Raw genomic sequence first — 18,110 nt, forward strand, 5'->3', positions numbered from 1 at the left:
ATTGAGTTTCACCATATTGGCCAGGCCAGTCTCAAACTCCTGACCTTGTGATCCACCAGCCTCGGCCTCTGAAAGTGCTGGGATTACAGGCGTGAGCCACTGCGCCCAACTTCCACAGCTCCTTTTTAAGTCTTGTGGTTCTCCCAAATGCCTATGAAATTTGGTAATAAGCCAGGATTTGGTCAGAGCTGGGAATCATCTGCTCTGGGATTTCTCTGCTTTTAGGGATTCCCCTAATTTCCAGCTGTTCTGTTAGAACTCTGAACTCCTGGTACTTTTAGGTGGTGATGCTGAGTGTTTGTCCCACTACTGTCTTCTTGCAGCTGCAGCTGTGGAGACAGACAGAACTCAGGGGCCAAAAAGACAAAAATAAAAGAACGAACAAAAAACCCCCACACAGTTCTTATCCCTTTCATGTGCAGGTTTTTTAGAAACTCTGCTCCAGCTTCTGTTTTCCGATGCTTTACAATGTATTTTTTTTAATCCAGTTTTTATAACTGTTTTCCCCTCTGGGTTCACATGACCACTTCACTCCTTCACCGTTACTAGAGGTAAACCACAACCCCTGTTGCCATCATTTTAATTATTTCTGTACTAAAAATGCTCCAGAACATTGGTAGCCACTAATGGGTAAATGTAAAGGCCCATTTTCAGGTCCTAGCTTACCAGACTTCTCTCTCCACTGTTTAAATACCATGACCGTGCTGATGGTGCCCAGGCTCCATCTCCAGCACCAACATCTCTCCTAACATTTGCTAAGTGTCTATTCATCACATCCCTTACCTTGCAGCTCTCTAGAAGAACAGCCATTTCAAAACACATGATGAGTATTTTAGACAACAAATCATCGGTTTCATCCCTGAGCTCCCTGAAGTCTCAAATACACTTCAGACAATCAACGATTCCTCTATGGGACTTTACATTTATAATAAATGTGAAGTTTTACTAATTATCTTATTCTCCTTTCGTAAGAGCAGATTCAATTTTTGTGGAGCCTTAATCTTACATAATTTGGAAAGTCTGTTTAAGGAAAAGTTCAAAATTGTTATTATTATTATTTTTTGAGATGGAGTCTCACTGTCACCGAGGCTAGAGTGAAGTGGCGCGATCTCGGCTCACTACAACCTCCACCTTCCAGGTTCAAGTGATTCTCCTGCCTCAGCCTCCTGATTAGCTGGTGTTATTGGTGTGCATCACCACGCCTGGCTAGTGTGTGTGTGTGTGTGTGTGTGTGTGTGTGTGTGTGTGTATGTATTTTTAGTAGAGACAGGGTTTCACCATATTGGCCAGGCTGGTCTTGAACTCCTGACCTCAAGTGATCCTTCTGCCTCAGCCTCCCAAAGTGCTGGGATTACAGCCATGAGGCACTGCACCTGGTCAGGAAGAGTACAAAATTATGAATACGAAGTTCCTAGGGCCCCTTTCAGGCCTTGTAAAAGTCCCCAACTTTCATGTTTCAGTAGTGTCTAAATTTGCTTTGATTATCAAAACTTCTGAAAGAATACTGTATTATATGTACAGAGAACTTCACATAAAGTTTCAAGTATTTCATACATGTGCACAGAATCTCAATCAAGATTTGCATTTTTGATACCACAGTGTATCAGTAAATGTTTGTTAACTGAATTAACTGGCTTTTATGTAATTTTAAGTCTTACAGGTTTGATGTTTGGATAAGCTCAAACTGATCATGTGCCTATATCTATTTATGCAAATGGGCAAATATTTTGCTGGGAGTGGCTTATCTCCAGTTGCTCCAAAAGCTTTGACTCATTAGCCATGATGAATATTAGCCATGACTAGCTGCTTGAAAGGGCAGTTTTGCTTGAATAAGACACACTGCTGTAACATCCCCACCTCCCCTCAGAATCTAAAAGGACTTCTCAAAGTGCCTGATTCTAAACCAGCTTCCATCTCAGCTTGACCACACTCAGCCACCTTAGTCAGTCTTCCCCTCAGTCAACTGACTTCCCATTTCCTTAACTTATCTTCCAGTAGCACTTCTTCCCTAATCCTTAGTTATAATAATACACTAAGAATTTGTGTTTTACTATCTTAAACTTACTAAACTATGTTTTGGCTGAAGCTGCTCTTCACTGGGCATCTGTCAAGAACTGAGGTCCACAGATTTGCAATAAACCCTGCAGATATGACCACCATCACCAACACTAAATAGTCATTTGCTGCCTCCCTTAAAAAGTTACAATAGGCCAGGTGCGGTGGCTCATGCCTGTAATCCCAGCATTTTGGGAGGCCGAGAAGGGCGGATCACGAGGTCAAGAGATCCAGACCATCCTGGCCAACATAGTGAAACCCTGTCTCTACTAAAAATACAAAAAAAATTAGCTGGGCGTGGTGGTACATGCCTGTAGACCCAGCTACTCAGGAGGCTGAGGCAGGTGAATTGCTTGAACGCGGGAGGTGGAGGTTGCAGTGAGCCAAGACTGTGCCACTGCACTCCAGCCTGGCGCCTGTCGACAGAGTAAGACTCCATTTCAAAAAAAAAAAAAAAAAAAAAAAAAAAAAAAAAAAAAAAAAAAAAAAAAAAAATTACAACAAGCCATGTGTTTCTGTAGGAATTAAGTCTATGTTTTGTCAGAGACATACTGTCAAGTTTTTAGCTCAACGAATAATACTATGGAGAGGAATCTAGCTTCAGAGGGCAACGCAGGGCTGTTAGTCAGAAAGAATAGTTATAATTAATAATAACTAAGGCTTGATCATTACTGATAGAAATTACCTTAGAAGAAGGGAGGCAGGCAAGAACTGGGGAGATGTTGGTCAAAAAATACAAAATTTCAGCTAAACAGGAGAAATCAGTTCAAGAGATCTATTGCAATAAAATATGTTGACTATGGTTAGTAACAACGTATTGTATTTTTGAAAACTGCTGAGAGGATAGATTTTAAGTGTTCTCACCAAAAAATGGTATGTGAGGTAATGCATGTTAATTAACTTGATTTTCCCATTTCTTAGTGTATACATATTTCAGATCAACATATTACACGATAAATATATACAAATTTTTGTTTGCCAATTAAAAACATAATTTTAAAGAATGGGTGAAGGCATATGAGAAAAGGCATTTGAAGTAGAAGTCCAGATTTTGTTTTAGGAAAGCAAACAAGCAACAACATAGATTTCTGAACTTAGTCCAACAAACATCTGCTCCCATTGTTGGGCTTACCCCAGATTGAACTTGACACTCAGGCTAATCTGAAAACATTTGTTTTAAAAGACGGGAGGGAAGAAGGGCAGGCTTCCCAGAGCCTGACTACTAACCTGGTTTATTGTCTCTTTAATGTTTCTAAGGCAAAGATGATATAAAGTAATATAGCAGAATAAATATTTTTAGTTATTAACTGACTAATAGAGCATGCTCTAGCTGTTAATTTCATCACAAGTTCTTTAACACTTTAAAATTCAAAGATTCATGAAAAAGCTTTTATTCTTTGGCTTCTTAAACTTCTTCAAGTACAACTTAAGCTATCATTCTCAGATCAGCAAAGTTCATTTTTTGTCCTGAGAGACAGAAATATTAAACCTTTCCAATCAAAGCACAGAGACTAAAATTAGTGTAAAATGTACACAAAATGTTAACCCCTTTACCAAAAGCATTGATTTGCTCATATGCATATGAGAACCCAACAGCTAATCATGATCATTAAGTGATCTTCCTATTTACGTTGTAATTTTGAATATTTTCTCTTCACTTATAACTTTATAAAATTTGATGACTTTGTTTATATATTTTTTCAATGTAGAGAGCATATTATTCAGTTAAATATCTATTAAGTGTAATCAACATTAGTGTTTCTCAGCTAAATCCAGTTGGAGATTTAGTCTTTTAAATTAGGTTGCTTTATGAAGTGGATTGCTAAATGTAGGTACAGTAATTTGAGGGAAATGCATGTTATCTACAGGTACCTGATCACAATAATCTTACTTTAATTTTTAAGAAAATCCTATAAACTTTATATTGATTATCTCCAAGACTAATAAATACAAATACCTTAATCAAGAGAGGTTCATTCTGACAAACTGTGCTGGCATCCTGGAGAGCTTGCTCATAGTTCTTCGTGATCAAATATAACTCTGCCCGCAGCAGCAATAATGAATTATCATCAGGAACTGAAATACAGGAGGAATGCAAATCAATAAAAATGACTGCATTTAAAAACAAGTAATCTTAATGTCATTACATATAAATACATATAGATGTATGAAGTATAAATACAATACAATACAAAATAAGTATAAAGAAAAAATAAGAAAGAATTCCTCCCTCCAATCATATTTAGAGTTTAGTTGTTTGATAAGTATATTTTAGACAATGCCTCTCAGGAAAACAGGAAGAAGATAACAGGGCTAAAAACAGACCGCCACTGAGTATTCCTACACACACACAAGCTACATCATCATCTCCAGTAATAAACTCAGCAACTGATGAATCCTCTTACTGCTATACCTAGGTATTTTTAAAAGAGATTTAAAATAACTTTTGTGAAAGTATGCAAGGAAATTCATGTTTAAGAAACAGAAAAGTAAAACATAATTTTCTTTCTTCTTCTTCTTTTTTTCTTTTTTTTTTGAGGCAAAGTCTTGCTCTGATGTCCAGGCTGGAGTGCAGTGGTGCAATCTCGGCTCACTGCAACCTCGGCCTCCCAGGTTCAAGTGATTCTCCTGCCTCAGCCTCCTGAGTAGCTGGGATTACAGGTGTGTGCCACCACACCCGGCTAATTTTATGTATTCTTAATAGAGAGAGAGTTTCACTATGTTGGCCAGACTGGTCTAAAACTCCTGACCTCAGGTGATCCACTTGCCTTGGCCTCCCAAAGTGCTGGGATTACAGGCATGAGCCAACAGGCCTGGACCATAATTTGTTCTTCTACACAACTTGGTAGATGTTGATTTGTCCCCATAATTGTACCTAGCATATATTCTCTTAAGGGGAGAAAGGAAAAAAAATCCTTTCTCTCCATTCCTCAACAGCAGAGATCCTGATAATGACTCACATGCTGCTACAGACATAAGTCCACCTACACAGAAGCCAAGACTGGCTCTCTCTTTGAGCTGACTTGTAGTCTATGAAATATTGACTTGGCAGGGTCCCATGGAAAAGGCAGGAGGCCAGACCTCAGGAAGGCAGAAGTATCACAGCCATTTCCCACACCGAAGGGCTTAGCTTACTCTACCTATACCCATCTATGATCCTCGTAGGAGGGCTACAGCTATGCATTTTAGTTCATCAACAAATTTTCTGAGCTCTTAAGATGTGTTCTCAGACCTCTACATCATATATGTTTTCAGTTTCCTCCAAACCCTCCACCTTGATTCGTTTTCAAACTACCCACTTGGTCCTTTCCAAATGCTAGTAGCCTCCTTTTAGTTTATGTAGGTAACTGAGCAAGTGTGTACCAAAGAACTTATGCATAAAGATATTACATCAAGACATGATGAGCAGTAACTACTTATAAATGTGTCATCACCACGTATGTGTAATATAGAGAAGGTACAACAAGAAAAAAAGCAGAAGGGGAAAGAAACAACAAGAATGAAACAATACAATGTGAATTATTAAAAGAGACATTGCCGGGTATGGACAACTGGCTACAGAAGGCAGCACTTTTTTTCTGTAACAGACCAGATAGTAAATATTTTAGGTTTTGCAGACTAAGAGGCAAACTGAAGGATATTATATAGATACTTGTTTAACAAGAAGGAAAACAAATTTTCACAGATTTCTTATTGATGCAATTTAAAATATGGTAACAGTAACAATTTAAGTACTTTTTTGTAATACAGATCAACTAATGAGAAGAATGGAATTCTTGTTTGGGGAATAACATTTTTCTTAATTAAGTTTCCACGTTAGTGTTTCCTATCATCAAAACAACTGAAAATGTTCATCTGTTAATACGATCTAACGTGAGATTTTATGTATTTCATCTTTGAAATGCACATAGTAACTGTGAAATGCTGGTATCAATTCATATGATTTTAAATTCAGCATTTTAATTGCCAGGAAGACATTATAGAATTCTATTAGATTCTCCGCATGGTATCTGCCTTTTTAACATGTTATTGGGTTATTTCCAACTAAAAGATTGGTGAAAGTGCCTCAATCGCACAGTTAAATGCATTTTGAAATATATAATTCTCCTTTGGAGATTTTTGGAAATCTAAAAAAAAAAAAAAAAAAAAAAAAAAAAAAAAAAAAAAAAAAAAAAAAAAAAAAAAAAAAAAAAAAAAAAAAAAGGTGCTCCTGGAACTACAGGTTTTTAGGCTTGGGAACTAGGTCCGCTGCAAATCTGTGTGAGAATGGAGATCTCGTATCCTGTTTCCATTTGGCTAAAGGTTATTAGTTCAATCTTCCAGTGAATTCTCTTGAGTGTTTTAAACAAGAATGTCAGGTGCAATTCGCTCTTTTTCATTCTAGTAGTTACATATTGTGCCTCCTATTTCCTCACACTCTAATACTGCAATAATAGTGATAGCATGTTCTCTTATTCTTGAACTTAAAAAGCATGTGTCTAATGTTTAAAAATAAAATCTGTTTCTTTTAAGTTTCTGAGAGAAAATATTTATCAAGTTAGGTGATTTCTCTCCTGTTCCTAGTTTTCAATAAGGACTTTATAACAAGTGTAGGTGTTGAATTTTATAGACTGCTTTCAGCATCTGAGAGATTACATATAGTCTATCTCTTTCAACCTGTTGTGAATTACTCTGAAAGATTTGTCTAGTGCTGAATTATCCTTACGGTCCTAGTATGAGCTCTTCTTGAGCTTAACTCCTATTACACTGCTGGACTCAAAACACTGAGAAATTTAATTAGGATTTTGACATCTATATGCATATGTAAGACTGGCCTATATATTTTTTTTCTTGTGTAAGCTTTACCTGATTTTGGGGTCGAGATTATACTAACCTTATTACACGAGATGAAAATCTTCCCACATTTTTCTATGATCTGAAATAAGATGGAAATTAATCATTGAAAGCTGTAAGGACTTGCTTGACCTTAGTGCCTTTTCAGCAGAAGAGAATCCCTGAGGAGCATTTCAATTTTTTAACTGGTTCATGTCAGGCTTTTACTTTCTCATGGATAAATTTTGATAATTTGTATTTTCCTTAAAATTGTCTTTTTATATAAGTTTTTAAATCTTATTTTAAAATATCCTTTTATATCTGCAATTATTATTCTTTATTCCTAATGGTATTTATGCTTTGCTTTTTTCTTCAACATATTTGCCAAATATTTGTTCCTTAATGGTCTTTGTAATGAACTAGTTTCTGACCTGTTAGCTCATTTTTTTCTGTTTTGCCAATATCTTGTTCATTATTCCTTTGCTTACACTATCTTTGTTAGCTTAACTAATCTTCATAAAGTTTCCAGTGTTAAAAATACATTTCACTTACATTTATTTTTAATCATTCTTTTCTAATAAATGCATTTAAGTTTCTACTCCTCACAGTCTAAAGGCTGCTTTAACTGAAGTCCAAATTTCATAAAATTCACTTCCCTGCCAGGTGCGGTGGCTCACACCTGTAATCCCAGCATTCTGGGAAGTTGAGGAGGGTAGATCACGTGAGATTAGGAGTTTGCAACCAGCCTGGGCAACACAGTGAAACGCCGTCTCCACAAAAATACCAAAAGTTAGCCGGGCATAGTGGTGTGTGCCTGTTATCCCAGCTACTGGGGAGGTTGAGGCAGGAGAACTGCTTGAACCCCGGAGGTGGAGGTTGCAGTGAGCCAAGATTGTACCATTGCACTACAGCCTGGGTGACAGAGTGAGACCTCTTTTTTTAAAAAAAAAAAGGAAAAAAAATTCACTTTCCATCTATACTTGATATTAGCCAAAAGGTCAAGAAACAATCACTTCTCATCTAGACACTGAATGAATCAAACTGTCTTCTTTGTTGACTTCTACCATTTGGTGATACATTTATGCGGTCAGCACTTCACAATTTAGTCTTTTAAAACACATAAAATAAATGCCTACACATTTTCTAAGCATTAAACCTTAGGCTTAACAAAGCTAAAGGAATTATTCAAGGGCCACTCAAAAATAAGTGGAAGAAGAAGTGCAAATTAAAAGTCTTTGTGTAGAGAAAATATGGAAGAAAAATGTACATATGTACTTTCCAAAGAAATGACATAAAATTTCAGTAGGTTTGCCAATTAACCCCTCTATGGGGAAAAGACACAAGAGAGCAGGAGCAGCCTAAGACCCAGGCTTTGTGAGGAAAAGAAGAGATATGTACCATGTTTGTGTTTAGGGTTGATCAAAGGCTGTTTTCCAACTGTAACCCCTGTTGTACTAGGAGCTAGGGTTACTGCTATAAAATCTGTCAAATGTGTGCAGTGGTGAGAAATGGAGAACTGTATGTTATTTTAAATTAGTTAAATGAGCCGGGTGTGGTGGCTCACGTCTTTAATTCCCAACACTTTGGGAGGCCAAGGTGGGCGGGTCACTTGAGGTCAGAAGTTTGAGAACAGCCTGGCCAACATGGCAAGACACCATCTCTACTAAAAGTAAAAAATTAGCCAGGTGTGGTGGCACGTGCCTGTAATTCCAGCTACTCGGGATGCTGAGGCACAAGAATCATTTGAACCTGGGAGGAGGAGGTTGCAGTGAGCCAAGATTGTGCCACTGCACTCCAGCCTGGGCAACAGAGCGAGACCCTGTTTCAAATAACAAACAAACAAACAAGTTAAATGAACGGACACATAAAGCAATAAAAACAGAGTAGCGTTCCCTGTGGATAGACAGAATGAATGGCAATACTTCTCATAGCCTATTTATTCAAATTGATGGGAGACTTACCGAGTCAAGTCCACAAATCTTAGGTATATATCTTGAACCTTTATATACATACCCATGCAATCACCATACAGATCATTCCCAGGGCTTAGAAAGGTTCCCTTGAGCAATATCCCACTTAGTGTGCCCCTGCTAAAGGTAACCGCCATTCTCACCTCTATCACTATGGATTCCTTCTTCCTGTTTTCTAACTTCTATACATGGATATTTATAAATGGACTGTACATTTTTGCATCTGACTTCTCATTAAATTATCATTCTGTGAGATTCATTCATATTGTTATATCTCAGTAATATTTTAAATTAATGTTTAAATAAAATTTAAAAATTGCTGTGTAATATTACACTGTATGACTTATTTACTCATTCTACTAGTGATGAACATTTAGACTGTTCCCCAAAAGTTTCTGGCATATATAAATAAAACTGCAATGAACATTCCTGTACACATATTCTGATGGACGTAAGCATTCATTTTTATCTAGAATATACTCAAAAGTGGAAGTGCCGTATCAGAGGTTGTATGTGTTTAGCGCTAGCAGGTGCTACCAAACATATTTCTTGAGTTCTTGTACAAACTTGTGCTTCTGCCAGTAATTTAAGAGTTCCAATTCCTTCAAATAAAAACTAAGTATTGCCAGTTCTTTTCATTTCAGCTACTCTGGTGGGTATGTACTAACTTATTTTCATCTTAATTTGCATTTGATCACTAATTATGTTGCACAGTCTTTTAGATGTTAATTGCTCAGTTTGAGATCTAGTTTTATAAAGCATCTGCTTAACTCTTTGCGTATCACGTAGTTTCAGCTGAAGCCGTAGTTTTCTGTCGATGGTGTTAAGTGAGCACTTACTGTGTTTAGACAGATTGGCTTTTCTTTTGGAATCACAGGCATTATTTATTCTGCATGGTCTCAGTAAGATATTTGTATACTCGTCACCTTCTCACTCTTTTGGGGGTGTGGAACAAAAGTTTCATAGCTATGCTTTTTGTATCTTATTTAAGAAATAACTGCCTACTCCAGGCCCATGGAAACAGTCTCCTATGACTCCTAGATGTTTAATTGTAATTTGGTTTTATGATGTGAGCTAGGCATTCAGGTTCATTTGTTTTCCATAGAGAAAAGCAACTGACTCTTTTTTCCCCACGGAATTTTCCCCCATTGAATTCCATTGGCATCTTTGTAGTAAATCAAGACACTGTATATGTGAGAGCCAGTTTCAATGTGTTTATCTTTGAGCCAATAAAATGCTGTCCTAATTACTGCATCATTATAGTAAGTATTGGTATCTGCCAGTGTAAATCCTCCAGCTTTGCTGTTTTTCTTCATCATTGCCTTGGCCATTCATCAATTTCCATCAGAAACATTGGCTAGGATTTTCTCTGAGACTGCACTGAATTTACCATTCAATCAACAGAGAACTGACATCTTGCCAATAGAGTTTTGCAATCCATGAAAAAATGACATATCCATCCATTTAAGTCTGCTTTATTTCTCTTGGAAATGTTTCATATTTTCAGTGTATTGAAATGAAATTTTCTGTGTAGAGGTATTAAACATCTTTCAGATATTTCAGGATTTATTCCAAGGAATTTCTTTATATAAATTGTTTTAAAATTTTGTTTTCTATTTGCTTTTTGCTAAGTATATAGTTATCTTTGGTACTTCTATATTAACCTTGTAGTCAGCAATCTGGATAAATCATTTATAGTTTCTAATAGTTCATACATTCTTCTGGAGTTTCTATGTACACCATGTCATCTACAAAAATGATAGTTTTTAAAAATCTTTTATTTTTCTAGTCTTAATACATAGCTAGCTAGAATCTCCAGTGCAATGCTGAATGGCAATGACAACAGAACATTGTTACCTTCTCATTCAGTGGGAAAACACTATTTTAACATTAATTATGATAGCTGCCATCTCATTTTTGTAGACTTCTAACAAATTAAGAAAGTTCCTTTTTATTTATAGTTTCCTGAGCGATACTAACATGCATCATATAATTTTTCTTTTTTCGGTAAAGATGGTGAATTACATTCCTTGACTTTCAAGGATAAAACAAAACTTAACCTGCTTGATCATGATGTGATGGTTCTTTAAGAATACCAGTGGATTCGGTTTGCTAATATTTTGTTTAGGATTTTTGCAAATATAAGAAACATTGGACTGTATTTTTCCTGTCTTTCACAGATGTTGACTCCTTTTTTCTTCTTTATATACTCTTTGGATTCTATTTGCTTTTCTTTTTCTAGCATCTTGAAAAGGAAGCCTAGAGATTACTGACTATCAGCTATTCTTTTGTAGTATAGGCACTTAAAACAATAAGTTTCCCTCTTAAGCACAGTTGCATTGCATCCCATAAGTGTTTGATATTTGTATTTTCATTATCATTCAGCTAAATCAGAAAAATTTCTAATAATTAGAAAACTTTCTAATTTTTGTGATTCATTTTATCCACCATTAGATAAAAATATGTTGCTTAATTTCCAAATATTTGAAGATATTCTGTTTATCTGCTATTTAATTTTAGCTTAAGCCCACAGTGTTTAAAGAACATATACTGATTTCAATATTTTAATATTTATTTCCACTTCTTTCATGGCCTAACCCAGGAGTTGGCAAACACAACCACAGGCCAACTCCAGTGCCCTGCCTATGGTCATGGGAGCCTAAATGGCTGGTATTTTTGCAATGGTTATATGTAGTGACACATATTAATTAAATCCAAGTGCTGAAGTATGTTGCATCTATATCCTTACCTATTTTTCAATTCTTACTTTATTAGTTACTAAAAGCTTTGTTCAAAATCTCCCATTATTTCGCCTTTTGTCTCTTTTTGTTCTCTCTGCGTGTGTGTGTACACCTGTTTTTAGGTACATAAGAATTTAGGAATATTATTATACTTTTTTTCTGTTGAACTGACCCATTCATCATAAGTGTCTGTATTTCTTCCGATAGTCCTTGCCTTAAAGAATAGTCATTTTGCCCTATCAGGCTTTTTTTTTTTTTTTTTTGGTCAGCCTATGCATAGTATGAGTTGCCATCCTACTAATTTTAACCTTTTTTGTGTTCTTACATCTAAAGTTTACCTCATATGTAAACAGCATGTAGCTATACTTCACTTAATACAGTCTGCCAATATTTAGTTCTTAAATGGAAAATTCAGGTATTCACATTTAATGTAAATTAAATTGCCATTTTTCTGTTTCTTTTCTAGTTGTCCCATTCATTCTCTGCTGCTCTATTCTTCCCTCTCATTTTCTTTTGGATTAATCAAGTATTACTTTGCTATTCCACTATAGCTTTCTAATTTTACCTTCTTTCATTGTCCTGTTGGCGGTTACCCAAGAAAGTAGAATATACAAATCTGATTTAGCAGTCTGCTTTAAATGAGTACTTTTACTACCTCCAAAAAAGTGTACAAACCATACAACAATTTAACTGTATTTATCCATTCTGGCTTTGTTCTATTGCCATATTGTTCACTTTTATGTATGTTACAAATACTACAAGACATTATTATTGTTACTTGAAACAGTCAATATTGTCTTATATTGTTACACCTTCTAGCACTCTTTACTCTGTCCATTAGTTCCATGCTTCCGAAATATGGATAATTTTCCTTTAGCCCAAAGACTTCCCCTCAGTATATCATGAAATGCAATTCTGATGGCAATAAAATCATTTAGCTTGATTTATTTCTTTGGTTTAAAGTACCTTGATTTTGTCTTCATTTGTGAAAAATGGTAAAGAATTCCAGCTAGGTTTTTTTTCTTTCAGCACTTTAAAGACATTATTCCCTTATCTTCTAGCTTTAATAATTTTGTTTAAAAGCCAACTGTCAGTCTTGCTATGATTCCTTTGAAGGAAGTATGTCCTGTCTTCTCTAACTGCATTTAAATTCTCTTTATCTTTGATTTTCAGGAACTTGACTGTACTTGGATGGGTTTTGTGTATATGTTTGTGTATGCACTTGTGTCCAACTTGTGTCCACCCTGTTGGGCTTTGTGAACTTTTTGATTCAGTGATTTAAAGTTTCTCATCAGATTTGGAAAATTCCCAATTACTTTTTTCTTTAAATATTTCTCTTGCCCTTCCCCTCTCTCTTCTTCCAGGATTCCAATTTCATAGTTGTTGGAAGTTTTGTCTGTGTCTCACATAACTCTCATGCTCTCTTTTATTCTTTTTCTGTGATTCAGTTTGGATATTTTCTGCTGACTTGCTTCTGAGTTTTCTCATTCAGACTTCTGATGTGTCCCATCTGGTTTGGAACAAATCTAATTAATTCTCAACTTCAGATATTGTATTTTGAATTTCCAGAATATCCATTTGGTTCTTTTTTTTTTTTTAACAGAAAACTGTCTATTGAATGTTTTATATTTTCATACATTCATTTACTTCTTTTAACATACATACTAGTCATTTTAAATTCCACTAATAACTTGTTGGCCAAAAGTAGTCACATGGCTCCACCTAACCACAAGTGGACCAGGAAGTGCAATCCTGTCTTGTCCGGGGAAGGTATAGAGATATACATACTTGAAGAACAGCACTAATGACTACCACACTTGGCTAAGGTCACATAAATAAGCGTTAAGAGGTCAGGTGCAGTAGCTTATGCCTGTAATCCCAGCACTTTGGGAGGCTGATGCAGGCAGATCATGTGAAGACAGCAGTTGGAAATCAGCCTGGTCAACATAGTGAAACTCGTCTCTACCAAAAATACAAAAAAAATTACCAGGCGTGATGGTGCATGTCTATAATCCCAGCTACTTGAGAAGCTGAGGCACGACAATCGCTCTCAAACCCAGGAGGCAAAGGTTGCAGTGAGCCGAGATCATGACACTGCACTCCAGCCTGGGCGACAGAGCGAGACTCTGTCTCAGAAAAAAAAAAAAGTCAGAGCTTGGATCTAAATACAGGTATTTTTGATTCCAAACATCTTTGAACTTTTATTACGTATTTTTTACTACAACAAAACCTCTTTTGGAGCTATTGTGAAACTAAACGTTTTTATAAAATTTTATATTAACCTTTGAATAATGAATATATTGAATGGGTTCTATATAAGTTCTCATATGAATTAACTGAAATAGTCTATTTAAAAAACATATTTAAATTAGGTCTAATACATACACAGAAAAGCTAAAAATATAAGTATATAATTCAATGAACTATTGCGAAGTAAACACACTTGTGTAACCATCCTCTGAGTCAAGAAACAGAACATCACCACGACCCCACAGATCCCTCTCATACTTCCTCACAATCACTACTTCCTTTTCATCCACCCAAGGTAACCACTGTCCTTACTTCTAACATACTATAGTAATTTTGTCTGTTTGGACTCACAGATAAATAGGATCAGAGAGTAAAAACGCTTGAGTCTGACTTCTTTCACGTAACATTATGTTTGTGAGATCTGTCCACACTGTAGTTTGTAACTGTAGTTGGTTTATTTTCTTTCTGTATAGTATGCTAAGAAGACACAATCATATATTCACTCCTTCTGCTCTTACTGCACATTTGGGTTGTTTGAACTTTTGGGGTATCTCTAACAATGATATACAATCTTGCACCTACTTGCACATTTTTCCTGGACACATATGCATATACCTCTTTGAAACGATTAGCCAAGGATAAGCTTAACATCTGTAGCTACTACCAAATAATTTTCAGGGGTATAATTTGCAGTCCCATCAGCAGCATATGAATATTGCAGTTTTCATTTTTCCACATCTTCTCCAACATCTAAATATAGATGAAGTTATTTCCAATGAAAATTTGGGTTGGAATTGGGTAGTGCAGTGAATGCCAAATATATAGTGAATTTGAAAGGCTTAGTTTAAAAAAAGTAAAATCTCAATTATATTTTAAGATTGAAGGCATGTTGAAATAATATTTTGGATGCACAGGGTTAAAAATTGCTAAAATAAATTTCATCTGCTTTTTCCCCCTCCTTTTTAATGTAGCTACAAGAAAATTTCGAATTATGTGTGGCTTACACAATAGTTCTATTGGATAGTGCAGCTCTAACACCATCAATACCTAAATTAGTAGAAAACTCAAAAATATGCCTCTTAAAGTATGGATATGTTGGTTGCAAAAACCAGAATACTTGTTACATAAGCTGAGTTAAGTGTGCTATTCCAGCAGAGAATATCCCAATTAGATACAGACATTGAACACTTGCTTAATTACTAGATCATTTTTTTTTTTGTAAGACAAAGCTGAATGCTAGTCAGTTTGTAATCTGTGCCTCCTAAAAGAGAAAACCTTAACCTTAACTTTAAACTACCATGCGTATTGCCTGTAGCATGCTGGAAGATTCTTTTAGTAACAAGAGATTCAACAAGTCTTCTTGGCTAGTGCTTTAAATCACATATACCCTATGTTATAAAACCAGCGAAACCAGAAAGCAAACCGTTCTCCTCACACTGCCCAAAACACCTGCTAACAGAGCGCATACTCAATATGCCAAAGCCAAAACGATGACAGAAGTTTGTTCTTTTTAGTTTAATAGAGTTAACAGGTGGTGGTTGGGTGAAGGCAGGAGAATGTCTGTTGCTGGCCTTAGGCCTAAGATAAATAAGGGAATGAGTGAATGAATAATTAAAAACGACACACACTAGTCAGTGTAACTATCTAGTAAGTTAAATACGCCATGACATCTAATGATGGCCTTGGAGACAGAGAGCAGGCTGGAGCCTAAGCATGTGACGTGATGACAGCCGAGTGGAAGGGGTTCCGTCCTGGCTATACTAGCTGAAACCCAAAGCAAATCCTGCCCCAGCACAAGGCACCCCGTTCTGCGCCTCCAGTGTGTCAGTCAGCTACGTGCATTTTCCTTCAGGATGGGCAAAAATACTTCGTCATCCTCCCACTCCCCAACAGCACAGAAGGGGCCGAAAGGCAATTACAGGCCCTTACGGAGCTGCTCCAGGGGCCGCGAGAAACTTATCAACATCCTGGAAAAGACAAACCCAGTGGGGTGCACGTGGCCTCTGACAGCGACCACCATCGCTGCACGGTGTGGCCGCCCCATCTTTCACTTTCCCATCGTTAGGAAGCAAAGCGACCCCTAAGCTTGGACAAAGCGCGCGAAAGCCCAAAGCCTGTCGCCTCCACCGGTCAGCTCCCCGCTCCGCTGCTGGACCCGACAGGTGTCGGGGAGGCGGGCCTGCCCCATAGCCGACTCACCCAGCTCCAGGGCCTGGTCGCACCTGAGCAGCGCGGCCTCGGGCTGCTGCTGGCGCTGCAGGCTCCGCGCCAGGCCCGCCAGCCTGCGCACCCTGCACTCGGCCGGGAAGCACCTCTCCAGCAGGCCGCACAGCACCACGTTCACGCGCCGCGCCTGAGGCCGCGCGGGCCCCGGCTCCACGCAGCGCTTGCAAACCGTGAGCCCGCAGGGCAGCGTCACTGGCCTGTACAGCAGCCGCCGGCAGCGCGGGCAGCCGAGTAGGTCGCGGGGAGTGCGGGGCGCCGGGGCCGGCCCTCCCTCCGCAGGCGCCTCCGGCTCGCAGCCCTGGTTCTCAGCGGACGGCGGCCGCTCGCGCAGGTCTACGGCGCGCACCAGGCCGCCCGCCAGCTCCTCTAGTTCCTCCGGCCGCAGCGCCCCGAGCCGCGCGGCGCCACGGAACGCGCCCAGGGCCTCGGGGAGGCGGCCGGCGCGGGCCAGCGCGTCCCCCAGCCTCAGGCACAGGCCGCGGTCCGGTTGCGCCAGCCCGGCCAGCAAGGAGCGGAAGAGCTCGGCTGCCATCTCGTACTCGCCCGCGCTGAAGGCCTCGTCGCCCTCCTCCCAGCGCTGGGCGATCGGCTCCGCGCGGTCGCAGCCGGGGCACTGGGGCGGCGGCGGCGGCGGGACGGGCTCGGGGCTCATCACCGCGGGGCTTCGACGACGCGAGTCCGGAGCGAAGGCGCGGAGCAGGGAGGATGCGCTGCTGCTGCCGCTGCCGCTGCCGCAAACTGGCCGGCGGGAGCGCGGTCTCAGCCTTCGCCAGCAGCCACGCGCGTCTGGGGGCGGCGCGCTGCGAGCCGCTGAAGTCGTGGGCGGGGGCGGGCGCCCGGCTCGGGCAGCGTCCTCACCGCGGCGTGGGCGGCCGGCTCCGCAGGGTCGCAAGCGCTCGGGGGCGGGAGCCTCACAGCCCCGTGGGCTGAGGTAACCCAGGTCGCTGCGGGAACACGGTGACCTCGCTCCAGCTCTGCGTCTCCTCCGATGCTTTCCCCCTCTCCTGGGGGCCCTTGCGCGATTGCACGCGCGTCCTCCGCCTCCCTGCGGAGGTGCGTGGGCCCTGTGAGCAGGTGGCTTTGGCTGCCGGCTGCTCGCGCGCGCGCACCGCGGCACCTGCGCTTTCCCGGAGGCCTGGTCTCTCCCACAACCTGTGGCTCTGCTTAAGCGAGAACCCAGGAAAAGTCACCAAAGAATCACGCGTCTCTAGCTTCGACTTAGGAAATTGTCCTAAATGACTGGGGAGGCTGAAGTGGGCACCCAGAGACCCCCGCCCTCAGCGAGCTTCTCTTAACGAAACTCTAGGCTGAGGCATTTTAGAACTCATTTTAACAGAAGAACGTGGAGGGCCAAGACAACCAGATGTCGGGAGGAGGAGGGATTTGAGAAATGGGCAATTGTATTGTGCCCTTGATTAGAAAGCAGAAATCGAATTAGAAATAGAATTCTAATTAAAAGAATTGGAATAGAAATAGAAAGTGTGCCTTAACATGGAGTACTGCAGACAGCAGTTGCTGGAGAGAGGGAGTTAAACGCTCCGTTGGTGTACAAGCAAGGATTAAATTAAAATCCTCTGTGCGCATTAACCAGGTTCAGAATTTCTCCTATGTAGCCTGTTCCCTTCTTCCTGTCGCAGTATGTTTTATCCTATATTTGAGTACATTAAAATGCATTACGATATTCTAGAATTCATACTACTATCCATATTTCAAGAAGATTTTTAAAAAAAAGATTGGAGAGGATTTTCTACATCTAAAACTACTGGCTAAAGAAAATATAAAATACCCCGACCGCATCTGGCTTTGGGAAAGGAGAAATGCCTCATTAAGTGAGAGAATATTTTAGACCAGTTCCTAAAAGGGAAAACGAGGCAACTTTTGGTCAGCCTTCTAGTTCTACAATAAACAAATGCAGAGTACCCACCTCCCTTTCCGTGAAGGATTTCCCCCAGCTGTCTCCTTAATTTAATTGATAACAGTCTACTGTTCGGGTCTCTTTTTCATTACTGAATTATTTCAAATTCTCTTTTTCAATCACTGTTTGGATTTTATCTGA

The 18,110-nt window shown here is 39.4% G+C and overlaps 1 protein-coding gene across 1 annotated transcript in view; it reads right to left on the minus strand.

Moving 5' to 3' along the window:
• Positions 1 to 16,856, minus strand: part of LONRF2 (LON peptidase N-terminal domain and ring finger 2) — a 39,585-nt gene extending 22,729 nt beyond the window's left edge. Inside the window, exons 1-2 of the mRNA XM_017511728.2 lie at positions 16,028 to 16,856; positions 4,013 to 4,131 (exon numbers count right to left, since the gene is read on the minus strand). Of these exons, the coding sequence (XP_017367217.1) occupies positions 4,013 to 4,131; positions 16,028 to 16,706 (798 nt within the window). The 5' untranslated portion in view covers positions 16,707 to 16,856. The remainder of the gene's footprint in view (positions 1 to 4,012; positions 4,132 to 16,027) is intronic.
• Between the last annotated feature and the right edge of the window lie 1,254 nt (positions 16,857 to 18,110).

Source organism: Cebus imitator, unplaced genomic scaffold (genome assembly GCF_001604975.1).
Source record: "Cebus imitator isolate Cc_AM_T3 unplaced genomic scaffold, Cebus_imitator-1.0 Scaffold450, whole genome shotgun sequence".
NCBI classification, from domain to species: Eukaryota; Metazoa; Chordata; class Mammalia; order Primates; family Cebidae; genus Cebus; species Cebus imitator.